The 17,088-nt window shown below is 37.0% G+C and overlaps 2 protein-coding genes across 2 annotated transcripts in view; one reads left to right on the forward strand and one right to left on the reverse strand.

Annotated features, from left to right (window-relative positions):
• Nucleotides 1-821: 821 nt before the first annotated feature.
• On the reverse strand, nucleotides 822-15,484 carry FANCB (FA complementation group B; the record flags this gene model as incomplete). Its single annotated transcript, XM_079538767.1, has 8 exons — nucleotides 822-1,242; nucleotides 3,390-3,627; nucleotides 4,471-4,925; nucleotides 7,057-7,220; nucleotides 7,970-8,098; nucleotides 12,935-13,027; nucleotides 13,568-13,720; nucleotides 14,552-15,484. 8 exons carry the CDS (start codon nucleotides 15,482-15,484, stop codon nucleotides 822-824), a joined length of 2,586 nt encoding a protein of 861 aa, XP_079394893.1.
• A 918-nt stretch (nucleotides 15,485-16,402) lies between these two features.
• The window catches only part of MOSPD2 (motile sperm domain containing 2), a gene marked incomplete at its 3' end in the record, with an annotated part of 30,057 nt that continues 29,371 nt past the window's right edge, over nucleotides 16,403-17,088 (forward strand). Inside the window, exon 1 of the mRNA XM_079535105.1 lies at nucleotides 16,403-16,460. The remainder of the gene's footprint in view (nucleotides 16,461-17,088) is intronic.

Genomic DNA, 17,088 nt, shown 5'->3' on the forward strand with positions numbered 1-17,088 from the left:
ACCTATGATGGAGAAAAAAGAAAGATAAAAAGTAACTACTCTTTTCTGGGATACACATATACTATCTTGTCACCAGAACTAAAGCGTAACAGGCAAGGAGTTGCTCATTACTTACAGTAGTTGAGGATAGGTCCAAAGTACTGAGCAGCTAATATCAACGGATAAGCATTTGTAACTCAAGGAACAAGCAAACAATTGTTCCATCTTTGAAGTTGGATTAAGTTTCAAGGAAAGAGAGATTTGTCCAGGATTTACTAAGCAAATTAGCCTTTCCATGGTCTTTAATTTAAAAGCATGATTACATCCATGATTACAAGGATGAACGTTCAAGAGTTCATGGAATTTTGTAAAAGGCTTAATCTAGTTTCTCCAGCCCCAGTGCATACTCCACAATGTCTCAAATCCAAGGGTGGCCTCTAACTTAGATACTTCCTATGGCTTAGTCTTACAATTAGGAAAAAAAAAGCAACAAATAAACAGTGTTGTCTGTGTTGATAGCTCTAGTAGAAGTTAATAGAACCATTTTACACACATACATATTTTTTCTTGTCTAATGTATTTCATTCAAAGATCAAGAATTGTAACTTTCAAATATACTTTAAGGTACTTTTCTAATAAATATTTCAGAAATCTGTAACCAAGTAATGACTGCTATTTTTAATACTCACTTTCGCTGAACCAGCTATAAGTCATCAACAAAAATACTGTTAATTATCTCTACAAATACCTGAGCTATAAAATAAAAAGTGATATATGAGAATATAAATATTTTATATTACAATTTTATTAAATCTTTATTCAAAATAAATTTAGATAATTTTCTAGGATTTGCTCAATCTCCACACAATCATATCAGAATTGAGCTGAGCTTCTGCTACTTTCAAAGCCATTTTCTGGTAGAGGGTACCATCCATCATTTCATTCATACTTAGCACACACTGTTCCCGCTCATTTTGAAGCTTCTCTCTGAAATGCTGAACACCATCCTCACTGTCCAGTAAAGAAGCCACAGAAGGATCACTGATTTTCCCACCAGGCTCATTCCACCTTGTCAAGTTGTTTTCAGCTTTACTTTCTTTTGAGGAGAGGAAACTCCTTGAGGTGAACATTTCTTTTTCCAAAGCCAGTGCTAACTGTTCAATAAGTACACTTTTGCTTCCAGATTTCAGGAGTTTTACATCACAGCTTGGTGGAAGAACTCTAGTAAGGCTATGAAGACACTGGAACAAGACAGTCAGACTTCTGCAAAATAAGAGTACTATTATTAATGATATCTTGCATATTCAAAATTCTGCAGTAAATATAATAAAATATAATAAATATAAATATAATAAAATTACTTTAAACTGAACCGATGAAAATTTAGGATGTTTGTGGTTTTAAGTATTGTGTATGCAGTACACATAACTGCCAACAAGGATTCTCTAATGGAATGCAGACTAGCTGCTGTGTATCAAAAGATCTGTTGCTTCAGTAACAAATATTCAACATCAAGATGCATATCCAGTCGTGTGAGCATCACTTCTTTCTTTAAGAAACAATTCATTGTATGTAAAAATATCGTGATAACACGAAGTTGCCTAAGTATGCATTCAGGGGCAGAAAAAAGATGCGTTCATATTTTGTCACCATCAATAGATATGCACTGCAGAGACATTAGGTGGCTAACTGCTAGTCTTTTTTGAACAGCCACTAGCGAGGAAGTATTGTGCTTAAAAACAATTAGATGTCCAAATTAAGAACCCTAGATAAAATAATGCTGGTATTCATCACAGGGAACCTATTGCCCCAGACACCAGCATGATACATTGACAGACCAGCATTCATTCTAAGAGAAACACAATTTGTCCAAAGTCCTATTTCCTCTGTTTGGCCAAATGAGCTCTTCAGATGATGTCCTAAAAAATCACGTCCAAGAAAAAAAAAAAAAAAGACAAAAAAAAAAGCATCCTGTCCAGTTTTTGTCAGTATTCCATATCATGGTATCATATGGCAGGCTGCCCAGATGCTTAAGCTCAGTGTTGGGTGCACTTCCTGTGTGCTGTGCTTCTAACAGACTCAGCTATTTCATGCTACTTCCAGCCTTGGGAGATGTGATCTCCTGATTCTGGGTGAGGAAGAAGTTCTCTTATCTTTTCTGGGACACCAGTTGGTGAAGGCCCATCAATAAGAACTTAGATTGACTCTTTCCTCCAGTTTATTTTTGGTTCACTGGATTTGTTATTCTTAATTATTCTGTGTTATCTCACATTCCTCTTAATAAATTAGTTTCTCCTATCTCAACTGGGTTTCTTCCTCTTCCTTCACCCCCCTTCTCTTGAGATGATTAACTCTTCAAACCACGACACATCCCTAAGTAGCTAGTTTGCTCACACTGATCAGTAAAGCCTTTCTACTGCAATTTACTTATCTTAATTTTCCACTACTTATCACAGATGTAGATTATTTCATTTCTGAATGGCTGTGAAAAAAAAAAGTCAGTATACCTTCAATCTGTCAGAGAAATATTCTACTAGAAAAAGATCAACCCAATGAAGGGGGAAAAAAAACAACACTGAAAACACAAGTATAAACATGCAGCTCATTAAGTACCGATGTTAAGTCAAATTGAATCAAGCAAACTAAGTTTCCAAAAGGAAGTTTCTGAAAGTCTTGATTTTTACAAACATTACTCTTTGCTCTTACATGAGAGGCAACCAATTCTTAATTGAACCAAGTTTTATCTTTTACTATTAGTTAGGGATTCCTAACCTTATTATGTATATATGTATATATGTATATATGTATATATGTATATATGTTTTAGCTTGAACTCCTTAGGAAAAGAAAACTTTATTAGTACTTGAAAATCTCACAGTAGAGTAATCCAGCTAAATCATAGAAATACTTCCATCATTTATCTTGTTTACCTGATGTACATCATTTTATCCCAGTAGTTTGACAATCTAGATAAGGAAATAACTGAGATTCTTCAGATTATTTCCTCTTCAATATAATGGTAGATAGAAAATAAAGTTTATCAGAAAAAATTGTACAAGTTAGACTAAATGCATGTTGCATTACTGAACTAAAAATGACAAAGAATGCAATTTAAATTGTCTAGCTCATTTTTGTTAAAAATAATCAACAGATGTTGAGAAAACATGTTAAGAAAAAATACGAAGTTACTATGCATTGAAACAAATGAACAAAATGGTACCAAGTGTCTATTAAAGGGGCCTCCAGTTGTTTGGAATTCAGTGTACTAGCACAAAATTACATGACAATTCACGCTCTGACATTCTCATATCAGAACTATCGCTGTTGGCTATGATGCCTGTAAGAGACAACGTGAAGATAATGGCATGAGCATAAGATGAATATTCTGTAAAACTTTTGACCAATTTTACCTGCAAAATAGCGTTAGAACTCCTTCAAATGGACTTTTCAGTGTCCAACTAAAGACTGTACCGTAGATATTTCCTGCTTTATGAGAGAATACCATGTCATGGCATTCCTTAAATGGAACACAGTCCATTTCTCCAAGTAGCCATGAATTTACTCGAGTCAGTGTGCATTCAGAAGACACAATCTGAAAGGAAAATCTGATAGATACTGCAAGGATCGCAACTATGTCTTCCGTGGAACCTGCAAGAAAATAATAATAAAGATACTTAACCTAAATACTTTGATCAGGTTTAATGTAGATGATGTGAATACATTTTTGATTCGCACTCCCAGTGTTACTTGCAGTCTGTACCTGCATTCAATGTTTTCTTTGGAAACTTTCTTCTCACAAATATTCTTACACCTACTTCTGTTGAGCAAAATGGTTACCTGATTAACAAAGCTGCAACTATATAATAAGAGAGCTGTAAAGATAAATGTCACCTTGCCAAGGGAACACTATTAATAGCCTCCTGTGACATTATGGTGGCACTTTGGTGTTAGCTGATGATATGGCATTAAAGGAAGAAATTAAAATTCGTAGCAAATGATCAAAAGGACATTTCACTACGTTAGCAGAAACCCAGTTCAAAATCAGTTCAATCAGGAACTTAAAAATAAAAAAAAAAATAGTGGAACTCAATAGCTGTGCAGATGAGGAAAAGCTTCAGTTACTTTGGTATTACTTAAAAAGTAGTAACACTAAGTCAGGAAAAATAAATGTTATCTAATCAACAGTAATTACCTTACTTGTAGGAAAAAAACAAGCTATATCTGTATTCAGATTTACCTTCAAAATTAACCTCTTGATGCACTTCAGCACCAATACTGTAAAATCTTATAGCAAGTTTCAATTATTTTTTTTTTAATTTAAAATAAATGGTTCTTCTGCTTTCTGCTTTACCCAGCTTTTAATTCAGAAGTCTGCATGTATTGAGTTCAAAGAAAGAAACATAATTACACCCTGAAAATGTAGATTCATCTCATCCAGAAAAAAACGATCAACCATATCTTCATGAATCCAAACTCCATCAATCCAGTTACCTGTACAGTAACTATTATCCTTGAGTATATTTACTGAATATTTCCCATTTGAAATATCTTCCAGACTCAGCAAAATTTTCCCACAGAGTAAAGTTATCCTTTTGCTCTTCAGAAAATCACCATTCCGATGTTTTCGTTTCTTTGCATGTAGTATAACTGTGCAACAAACACGATGAAATGCCAGTAGTGGTGAAAGGTTGGTAACAGCAGTGACGGTATTTGTTTTACTCAGCTGAGTCCTAGAACATCTCTTATGAAAATCTTTTTTCAGATCATTCTTGTTACGCAAGTCCAATTTCATCTTTTTCTGAGGGGGCTCAATTTGACACGAGGAGACAGATAACGCTGAGAAGACTTCGTTCACCTTAATGATTTTATTCTGACACTCAATAATTGGAGACATCAAAGAGAAGTCTTGATCCATCACTAACGACAAACTGATATCACGCACTGACCTGTGAAAATCCACATAAGATGACTGCACTCCCAGTTTGCATTTTGCTTTTTGATAAAAAACAAAAAAACGGTACTTTACAATATTTAGGACTAATACAAACTCCAATACTATTCCAAGTTAATTCAGAGACCATATAGTGTGTAAGTACTTATAATCTTAGATGAAATAGTCATTTGTATTAAGAGCTCCTAGGAATTAGATCGCTCGCATTAACTGAAATAATTTGGACATTTAATTCACTTGGAAAATGTTGAACACCCAATATAACCCTTGCAGATACTCTATGACATCTGCACTTCATTTTTAAAGACTTAATTTTCTTATAATAGTAGTAATAATAATAGTAATAATAATAGTAATAATAATAGTAATAATAATAGTAATAATAATAGTAATAATAATAGTAATAATAATAATAAAGGACTACAGAAAGTAAAAATTCTGCCTCTTTGAGAACTAAAAGTTCTTGTAGTATTCACACTGTTTTTTAGGTATTCAAACAGAAGTGCATGCAGAAAGTAAAATAAAAGGTTTAAAATATGGTTTCCTTAAACACGAAGTAATTTTCTGAAAGGCGTTTTGTTCATTCAACACAAGATTCTTTTGTGAAATCCGAGTAGTACTGTTCAGATCTTCTCTCAGTGAACAATTTACTCTAACAATTAATTCAATCTCAAGATGTCACTGACAACTGAAGTCATACAAACATTCAGATTCCTTTATGGGAAATATCATCACCTCACAGTGTAATTTAAAACATCAATATAATCTTGCATTAGCAGGAAGCCCAAAAATAATCAACAAAAACCTCCACATTGGAGTTGAAAATAAAGCAAGCCCTTTTCTGCAAAACCACAGGCCCACAACCCTGGGCTCCTGGAGCCTACTACAACCTATTACCACCTTCTGTTGCTAGCCTACGAGGTAACCTTTCACAAAATGACTTGATTTTCACGGATAGGTTCTCAACTATAAAAATAAAAAAGAGGGCAAGGTTGCTTCTGGTTTTAAAAAAGTAGTTCAAAATCTTCTCAGGACTTCTGAAGCTACATAGGAATTAGGCGTTTCATTTTCAAAAATAAAGTCACTGTCATCAAAGCTGAAAGAATAAACAGTGGAAAGGCAAAAACAGTCTTTTGCCTTGGTAGCTCTTAACAGAGGCTGTCAAGAAGACAAGGTCAACTTCCTTGTAAAGTTATAGCAAGCTGGTAGTTGTGAAATAACACACCTACAGTTCTAGCAGAACAACCAAAGGGCCTGGAGAGGTCAGTTCCCTCACACTCACTTGAATGATTTTCAGAGGCAATCAGTACTCTGAAGCTTACCTTAATACAGTGTCAGCTACAATGCTTGTGAGAGTATAGGTCAAAAAGTAACTTCTAACTCTACCAAAGTTTACATTACATACTGTCTATCATAAGTTTGTTCTGCTGTCTGTTCTTTCAAAATGTACTCCAAATAAGCTCCCTCATCGATGGGGGAATAACATCACTAGTAATCATGACTACAACTAAGCAACTGAAATGAGCAGAATAAACAAATCACTTTAAGGATAATAACGAGAACAAATCTTTTTGAAGCTCTGAATTTTTTAAGCCTGCCTGTTCCATGTAATTTATATAATGCATAGGCTCAGAAAATACTCAATTTGATATCTGACTAGCATAGCTGAATATAGGTAAGTCGATTAGAGAATTAAAAATGTTTTATTCTACTTTTTAAGGAAATCATTCTATGAATGGTGAGATATTGATGCTTAGGCAGCAGGAACAGTACAGTTAGAACAGAGCTAAATCTACACCACACACTGATGTCAGTATACCTATGCTCATGTGAACTACAAAGAACCATAATTTTTGTCAATGAAAGCTCTGTTATAAATGCCTCCAGTAATGATGTAGTTATGTTGATGCAGCTGATTTTTGCCCAGATTATATATTTTTGGCACAGCACTAGAGAGACATGTCACAGCAACAATACTGGCAAAATGCACTTGAAATACTTCATACACAGATGTTGAAATAAGAAAAGTCAAATCTCAAAAATCCACTCTTTTTACTGCAGGGCTTTACTTGCAATCTCAACTTCTATTAAACTACAAAATGAAAATATTTTATCTATGTACTTACAAACAAAATGATTCAGTTAGTTTTACTCCAACTACCAAGTTGTCACCCACAACACGTTGCCACAATTTCTCTATGAAGTGATCTTGAAGTTTAGGTGTCAATGATGGCTCTTTGCTAACAGAATAAGGTTCTTCCACATCATCCCAGAGACTGACAAGGCCTTCCTTACAGAAAAATGTTTGTTTAGATAAATTAAGTGCAGATATCAGTTCTTTTTATACAGCATTACTTCATGTTCTACTATAAAATCTACTACATTAAATGAAATCTGTACAAACTAGTTTACTCTCTAGAATAGATTTAAGAGATATAAATCCATTTTCTTAAAACAAAAACTATCGTAACAAACAACTCACATCCCCTCTTTGTACACATTTTCTTCCAAAGAAGGCATTAGAAGTTATATTATTAATTGCTTAAAATTTTGCTGCCTAAACCTGGTTGACTTGAAGGATACTGAAAGATCAAATAGATTTCAAGTAACTATGAGTCTTAGTTTAAGAAGCATACAGATATAACATTTGCCCAAACTCCGTCACCTTTTCAGCTCACAGTTCCCTATGCCCCATTCTAAAATAAATTTTGCCTACAGAAATCACTGCTCATTCTTTCTATCATATTAGAGACAGGTATTTGATATACAGGTAACTGTACCAACTAACACAATACAATCCTCCTACTGTTGGTCATTAACTTAACTGTTAAAGGTTACTTCTATGTACAAACCAGTCACCAGGAGGTATGGTGTAGATCAATTTCAAGGAAAAAATTAAATTTACTCTTAACTACATAAACTGCCAGGTTAAAATAATGAATCAGACTTTGTTTAAAGCAATTTAATGACTTTTGATAGAGGCAATTTTGACTAGTAAAAATAGCAAAAAAAAAAAAAAAAAAAAGTGTTGCTTTTTACCTTTTTTGCACTTGGTAGAATATGGCTTCTTCCTTCAACTAGATCTATTAGTGCTCTGCATGATTCAAGAATAACCCTCTTTTTGAGTTGTAAATGCTGCTGTAGCTCTCGAACAGATGTGAGACCAGCCTGTAAAATATAAAAGTCGTCATTGGACACAGTCTGTAGTCTACTGCAAATAATAACTGGTATCAAAGCTACCAAGATAACCCTCAACTTTCCATTTTATGCAAGGATCACAATCCAATTTCTGATGTTCCTGAAGCAATGCTTCTAAAAATCGTTCAAGTCAGGTTACTCTGCTGCCAAAATACAAAACTAAGAATCTTGTTCTCTCAGTATTAAACTCCAAGCTTATCTTAATTTGAAAATATTCACATTAGATGTTTATGTAGATATTCAACTCTCTCAGTATTGTTTCTGCTTTATTTTAGTATTAACATTATTTTTTATTTTTTTTTCAAGACATTGAAATGTTGCCTGTTTTCTGTCTTACAGACAGTCAAATACTTAGACAAGTTCTAAGGATTAGGTTATTATACTTTAAAAAATTCTTCAAAAAGTATACTCTGGGAATTAAGTTCCTGAGAAGTCTGTTACTGTCAACAACAAGAGAAGGGAGAACAAAGCCTATCATTGGAAAGGAAAAACAACCTCTAAACTAATAAACAAATAAAAAAAGACATCAGATTCAGTCATCACCAAATGACAAGCCTGAATAAAAGACATACGAAGTAAAAGGAGTAATGCCATTTGCTCATGATGCAAGAGCAAAGGGCATTCAGAGGAAATAGAGCCCACCATGATAAATTCTCTATCAAAATTATTTGCCACCTATCAAACCAAGCATCACAAATATCAGACTCCATGAAATACTTCAGTGCCAGAACTGGCAGGAGAAGAAAAAGTTAAGAATAAAGAACAAAGATGGGAAGGGACTTTTTATGAGGGCACATAGCGACAGGACAAGGGGAAATAGTTTGAAACTGAAAGAGAAGAGATTTAGACTTGATATTAGGAAGAAATTCTTTACTGTGAGGGTGGTGAGACACTGAACCAGAGAGGTTGTGGTGCCGCTCTCTGGAAGCATTCAAGGCCAGGTTGGATGGGACTTTGAGCAACCTGGTCTAAAGGGAAGTGTCCCTGCCTCTAGCAGGGGGGGATGGAACTAGATGATCCTAAAAGTCCCTTCCAACCCAAACCATTCTATGATTCTATTATTTTATATTTCTACAATCTCTTCCTAACTGCAGTCCACAGAATACCAAACCATTACTTACTCCTATTTGAAACTCCCAAGTAAGAAACTCAGGTACAGAAGAAAAACAAAAAGGAAAGTACATACAGAGAAACAGTCAAAATAGCCAAAGATCTACTGATCGATTCAATTGCTCTCCAGTGTGACTTTTGCAAGCACCTTTTTCCCCCTTCATAAAGCAACACAAGAATGACAACTGAAATTTATCACACGGCAAAAACTAGAGTAACACTCTATCACTGCTACCGGAACAAGGAAAACGTACACCCTTAGATCCATACCCAAAATGTACCAAGTAACAAGCAATTGTAGAAGTCACACTCTTTGCACCATGAAACAGAAAATAAAAGTGAATCATTTTAAAAACAGAAAATAAACATCCAGTTTAAAACACCGTAATATAGAGCTGAACAAACAAAGCTGAGAGAAAATTCAGCACAAACAGTACAATGGATGAATCACTGTCAGAAAGCAAATTGAAGTGGAGGCTTAGTAGGAAGTAGGACAGTGCTTTGACAGATTGCAATTAAACTTACAATATTCATAAATAAAACAATACTCATACATACAAAGCTAAAAATACTAAGCCAAGAACTTTTGGCAAAGGGCAGAAAATGGAAAGGAAGATTTACAATAGGCAGGACTAGAACTACCACGAAAAGCAAAGGTGAAACAGTGAAAGTAGACAAAAATGCTAGAGGAAAACATAATCCTGATATCTAGAGTCTGAAGCTGCTCTTTTATTAAACGTCTCTATGGTTTCCAAGCAACTGAAATCTTTTTTGAAAAAGTATCAAAAAACTCAATCTACAAAATTGTAGATTCTGTACAAAGTTTGTACAGAAAACAACTGTTTGTTACTATTCCTAATCTAAGTTTTAAAAATAAAATGTACAGAACATTTCTTGAATAACTTCCCACCCACCACCACCACAACATCGTCAGAATGGGAACAAATAAATTCTCAATTCAATAAATGATAGTGGAAAAAGCCACACAATCCAACCACTCTGCCCTCCCCCCCCCCAAAAAAAAAAAAAACCAAAAAACTTAAACAACAAACAAACACAATGCCCTAAAACAGGCAAGCCAAGTGAAAGGAAAAAGAATTAATCAAGAGCCTGGCACTATAATTCTTGCTAAACTTTCAGCAGTTGATGTTGAATAGTCCTGTATTTATGTCAGAACAGCGAATAAGACCATGAGAAACACTGTAAAGATACAGTGTAGCTGCACTACTCTGCCAAAGAAAGTTCTCTTCAAAAGATAGCATAATGATCATTAAGGAAAATAATCAGAGGCATAAAGGCTGCGGGCAGTAGCTTAAGACCAGATACATGATAAACACAGAGCAGTTCCAAAAATACACAAACTGACAGATTCTTGTGTTTCACTGTCTGCAACACGCAACTTACACACACTACTGCATATGAGTTAAACGCAGCCTATTTCAGTGTAGTGGATTGTAACACCTACCAAAACTCTCATGTGGGTAAGAAACAACTATGCAGGCATAAAATGTTTTATGGGGTAGCACTGGAGGTATGGAAAAACATTGCATTTGCTATTTCTCTTTGCCCTAAAATAGGAGATACTACAGAGGTTGTGAATACATGACAACTTGAATTTTGGTGACAAACAACTTATCACTTTTGGAAATTTCCAAGGTAAGCAGGAACAAAAACACAAGAACATCTCTGAAATTCAGTTACATCAGATAACAAAAAGGCAACAGTACTTTACTATTCAGAGACACATACAGCAGAACAGAGATCTCAGCAAGGAAGCAACATTGCAATATTAAGGCTAAAAATCATATCTACACCTACTTCCAAAATTCATTGCCATGGCAATATCAAAGATTTTAAGCACTAAAAAATAAGAGGATTTTCAATATTCTTACAGTGCCTGGGTTAGCATGTGACTTGGAAAATGAGAGAGCTACTACGTCTGAAAGAAATCTAGGGGAAAAAAAAGACTTATGAAGGATTCTGTGTCTCCATCAGAAGGACTTTATCAGCAGCTGATACATAAGATCTCCAGTCAGTGGCTTGCTTCTATCAAAATCAATAGACTGTGCAATACAGAGTATTCATTTGATTGTAACACATATTCAAAAAGCTGTAAAGCAGAAAGCCAGCCCGTGTATAAGAGGAGAAAATCAGAAGACAAGTTACATAAAACGTTTAGCAGTCAGTGGCAGGGCAGGCGATCTTCACAACGAAAGTGGAAGGAGAAAAAATAAGAGATGGAAACTATTGAAGTTACATATACTGAAGGATAAATAAGGAAAGAATACAGAAGCAAAAAAAAAAAATCATGTTTAAGGTATATAACTACACAAGTCATGGGTAGAAAGTAATGAATTGTGAAGGAAACTTGCACTTCTGCATGTAAAAACCAATAGACCTTTATCTAGTGAGCAAGGTGAAGAACTGTAAATAAATAAATAAAAAAAATAAAACAAATTTAGGGCTGCAAGGGACCTAGAGGTTCTCAAAATTAACCCAACTGTTTTCTTCTCACTTCCAGGAAAGATAAATCTATTGTTCTCTATTCTCTAAATAACAGCTTCTATCCTTCAGAAGATGTATGGTATCTCTAGATACCTCTTTTGTCATTAGAAGATTTTTTTTTATTTTTTTTTTTTTTCCTTTTTCAGTGGTTTACCTAATGGACCATAATCCTCCTTTTCTTTCAGTAATAAACTAAACTTTTGCTGGCCAAATTCCTTCCTCTTAAAGGCTACAGATGAAACTAGCACCATACTCTAAAGTTTTCACTAATTCATAAATGAACAGAATAATCACCTCCTATTTCACACTTAAAGCACTTCAAATAGAGTAACAACATTCTTACATTGACTTAATCCATGATTTATGCTGTCTTCAGAAGTCATTAGTCTTTTGTTTGTTTTCAATAATCTTCTCATTTGGTTAGTTACTACTAACTTTGACCAAGGTAAACACAGACAACAGTGGCAAAGAACATTGAGGAGAACATGCTGGATGTTTACTAACAGAACTTAAACTAGAAGGCTGTATCTTCAAGTTTCACTAGCAGATGATATATTCCCACTGATTGCCTATATTCTAGCATGTATTATTCCCCAGCATGATAATACAAAGCTAATTAAAAGAAGGATACGGGTTTTAACTTTATTCACTCTACACTGCAATATTATGTCAATAAATCTGCCAGTATCAGAAAGAAAAGCATCGGCAGGTGATAAAATAACAATGGTCACTATTTTGGACACGAGTTAAAACCAATTTGACTGAAGTCCCTATACAAAGAAAAACTTCATTCTTCCAGGAACAGCTGCTACTCATCAGCACTCTCTGGAAAACTGGCATCTTAAAATATGTAATGCTGAGCAAAAGAAATAGACACTCTAATATTAAGAAACTAGCATTTAAACATCCATGAGTAAAATGACTGTTACAAAGCTTTTGTAAGATGGCTTCAGCATTATCACAAAAATTTAATTAAAATTAAATTAGATTCTTCTAATTACTTAAATGCATTTATAACAACCGAATGAACTGAAACAGACTACCACCAATTCAAGAACGGATACTTAATAACATTAATTTCTCCCTGAATCACTTCTCCAATAAAAATAGCATTATCAACCTCACTCTTTAGACTAACAATACAGAAAATTAATTTGGAAAAATATGAAGGCAGATTTATTTAGCACAGACCTGTAATCTTGTTTCAAGAGCTTGGATGGTAAGCAAACCATTCTCTTGTAATCCTTCTGCAGCAGGAACATCGTCTTTATAATTAACACCACTCTAGAAAAAGAAAAAAGAAAAAAAAAAAAGCAGCATAAGTATTTAAAAAGCTGAATGTAAGGTACAGGATACTACACATCATTAATACAAAAAATTAAAAAAAAAAAAAAAAAAAAAGTGAGGAAACCAGAAGAATAGCCATGTTCATTTTAAAAGAAAAATCTCATCTTCATCATCTTACGGATTGATAATATATAAAAGAAAGACACAATTATAAGACAGTAATTAACATGCACTACAACCTTAATTTTCTTAAATAAAAGCTAAGCATTACAAAAGATCTGTATCTGAAGCATCTTCAACCGTACTCCCAGAAGGATGCTGATACTATCCAGAAAGTAGAATAATCGCTCCAGATAATTTATGCCATTATTCAAACAGAGAGTATTATACTCAATTATATTCAAACTTCAGGGCATTTCACAACAAATATCCAATTTCACTTAGCACCACTGCTTTAATCATTTCTCAAGTTTTTTTTTTGTTTTTTTTTTTTAAATGCACAGACTGAACAGCTGAGAAAAGGCAAATTGAACTTACTTCATAGTTTATCTTTCCAAAGTCCATTATTTTAAACATATTTAACACATCTGTATTGGATTCATCATTAAACAGCAGTAGCAGTTGCTCAGTTCCAGAACTGATAAAGTCATCTACCAGAACAGACTTCACCTTCTGCCATTTGGAAGTAACCTGCAGTAGAAGAGCTTTTAAAACATATATATTTGGAATCTTGTATGTGATCTTGTTAAGACGAAGTTTGCCTTTCAGATAAGACAAGATTTCATTTCCACTGCGTCTTCTTGACAGAGTATTACAAAAACCTAGCACTTAATTCTGCCCCTACATACTTAAGGAAAAATAAAGTGAGGATCTCCTTGTCATTTCTGTGAAATAATGTTTTTTGACACAGAGAGGGAAAACTCAAAAAGCTTATCAATTCCAAGAAGTTCATGCTTTAAAATAATAACAGTTAACTATGATTTTAACCTAAATTTCACAAGCACATTCATATCTGTCTTAAGCTTAAAATTCTCATATTATTGATTTTGTTTTCAGTAGAATCTACACATCAGACTCATAAAACACAGCACTAAACATTAGATTTATTTTCAAGTATATAAGAGAGCAGTGAAAGGAAAAAAAAGTATATACTGAATCACATGATATCATAAAATGGCCTGGGTTGAAAAGGACTACAATGCTCATCAAGTTTCAACCCCCCTGCTATTTGCAGGGTTGCCATCCACCACACTAGGCTGCCCAGAGCCACATCCAGCCTGGCCTCAAATGTCTCCAGGGATGAGACATCCACAACCTCCTTGGGCAACACGTTCCAGTGCGTCACCAACCTCTGAGTGAAAATCTTCCCCCTAAAAACTTATACTTAAGCCAGGTTATTTTATCAGAAGTTGATGGGAAAGACAAAAAGCAATAAATCTTGAACATGTAGCTTCTCACTTCGGAAAGGATAGAAACAAAAAAGATGCAGTAGGAAAAGGAATCTACTTAAGGCATAAATACCTGCAAGTTCTCTCTCCGTACAACACATACATTCCCAGATGAAAAAGATACAATAAATAGCAAATCACTGCTACTGGTTACAGCAGTTTTTATTAAACATGGTTTTTCATAAGGAAGCTCACAAACACCTTTAGGGACACCATCTTGGAACCAGATCAGTTGATTCTTGTTTGTGATGGCAACAACTGATATTCTGAGTTGTTTTTTCAGTCTCTCACTCTTGCAGACACAGATAGAAGATACTACCCTGCTGTAAGCATGAGGCATAAAGCATGTGCCAGTCAGCATTTTCTGCATTTCAATTGCATATCCAAAGAACTCACTGCCCCAGATGGCTCTATCTGAAGTGCAAAACTCATCCCCATCTTCACTCTCAGGCAGGCAAGCAGCTCTAATCCCTAACACAACAGTGCCTTCACCTTCAATTTCCCCTGTCCACACAACTGAAGAAAGTTGAACAGGAGCGGTCAGAACCGTGCAGGTATCAGAAGAGATGTAGAACAGCTTGTTGGCACGCCTCCATAGCGCCGAGGGGCCAGCAAACAACCTGACATCCTCTTTCAGCTCATAATCCAACTTAAAATGACAGCACTGCTCAAACCGGTCGGAGCTATGAAGCAACAGTAAAAGGTGCTCGAAAACGCCGTCCTGCTTTTTCACTTTCATCAAAACACAGGGAAGAACAATCCCTGTTTTGGAATGCGTGGCGCAGTCACAGCAAACGATTTCAGTTTCTGAGTGCTTTGCGCGCATGCTAAACGCCCCAGAGGACATCTGAACAAACAGCTGAGCGTCTCTGTCAAATGCCATCCTCCTGACACACAGCTTCACTGTTTTGTCAGCTGCTCCCTCCACGTGCTTTGTTTTCGACAGCTGGAAGACGAGAAGCTCTCCATTGTAGGACAAGACGTGCTGTGGCTCACTCAAAAGCATCTTTATTCCTCTGTACGTGCATTCCCCTACAAGAAAACTCTATATCTCTCCATTCCTGTCAGGTTTAGCCCAGCTATAAGCTCTCCCCCTGCAAAACGAAAGCAGAACAAAAAGTAAAACGCTTTGCAAGCAGCTGCGTTAATCCTCAAGGAAAACGCCATATCACAAAGCAATGACGCAGACTAAGCGAGAATACAAAGCCAATAGTGCTTCAATAACATAGATGAGGAAGGCGCAAGGCAACGGTGCGCCAAAAGACTTCCATAACAACTAACGGGTTAAGTTACAGCCCGCCAGCAGCCAGCCCAGTAGCACAGTAGCAAAATTGACGGTGACCGCACCGCTTCGCCGCCCCCACCTGAAGGGACCCACCCCCACAAGCCACCACGGGAAGACCCGGCCTGCGGGGCTTCACCCACCTGCCCGCGCCGCAGTGCCGGACATGACGGAACGAGGAAAGCAATACAGGACGGAAGCGAAGGCAATCCGCACCCCTCCGAAACTCGCGCCACGCAGCGCATGACGGGAGATGAAGCGGGGCGTAGGAAGGCGCGGCCATGACGCTAAGGGGCGGAGCTACTGAGCGCCCGACTCCCGCTGCCGGGATGGGCGTGTGGCCACGCCCACTCCCCCATTGGCCACGCCCCCCGGGTCACGCGGCGCCTCCATCGCCTCTTCTTCCTGTCTCCCTGCAGTTGTCGCGGCCGTCACGGGCGGCCCCGCCGCACCATGGCTGACGTGAGTGCTCCCCTCGAGCCTCGCGCTCTCTCCTGTTTTATGGCGGCCCTCGCGCGGGTGGGGTGGAGTGCAGGTGGGGGGGGCGGAGAGGCGGTTGGGGGACTGGCTCTGTGTGTGAGGGTATTGAGGGGTTGCGCTGGGCCCTTTCACGTCCTGCCGTTTTGTCGTTCGCAGCAGCAGGACAAAGCTGCGCTGATCGCCGAGACGAGGCGGCGCTTCGAGGCGGAGTACCTGCCAGGTGAGAGCGCGGGCTGCCGACCCTTCGGCTGCCGCTCTGCTCTCTGTCCCCGGCCGGCTGAGCGGTGCTGCCCTGTCGGGTCGCGATGCCGCCTTCTGGGGCTCTCTGTGGTGCTGCAGGGGGTGTTGGGGCAGGGTGTTGGTGTGCTTGGCCATTGGCAGTAGGGGAAACGCGCTGTCCCAGTTGGGTTTGTCCGCGGAAGGGGTTGTTTTTCTGGAGCTGCTTGCATTTCAAATTCATGCTGTGAGTAATTAATACTGTGCTGTTTGTCTGACCCTGTTGTGAATCTGGGAAGCTTTGGGGCTTGTAAATGAAAGGCACTAGGGATCCTCGTGAGAAGGGGAGTGGCAGAGAGCCTGAAGGGCTTTCACTTCAATTCCAGCTTGATTTGCATTGCTTATGATAGAAAACGATGGAGTAGCACAGTATGCTAACAGCTGGAGCAAGCAGAACACTTTGTTATGACTGTATAAAGGTTTTCTATTAAAAACACGCTCTTACTAATTTCTAATGCAAACACCCTAACAACTCAGGAGTTCAGGAGTTGCATGTATCTCCTGTAAGAACAAGCCTCAGTTCTGCAAACACCTGCTTTGCATTGATGTGCCTGATTGGAGTTATTAGAGTT

Source organism: Tetrao urogallus (assembly GCF_951394365.1).
Source record: "Tetrao urogallus genome assembly, chromosome: 1".
Lineage (NCBI taxonomy): Eukaryota > Metazoa > Chordata > Aves > Galliformes > Phasianidae > Tetrao > Tetrao urogallus.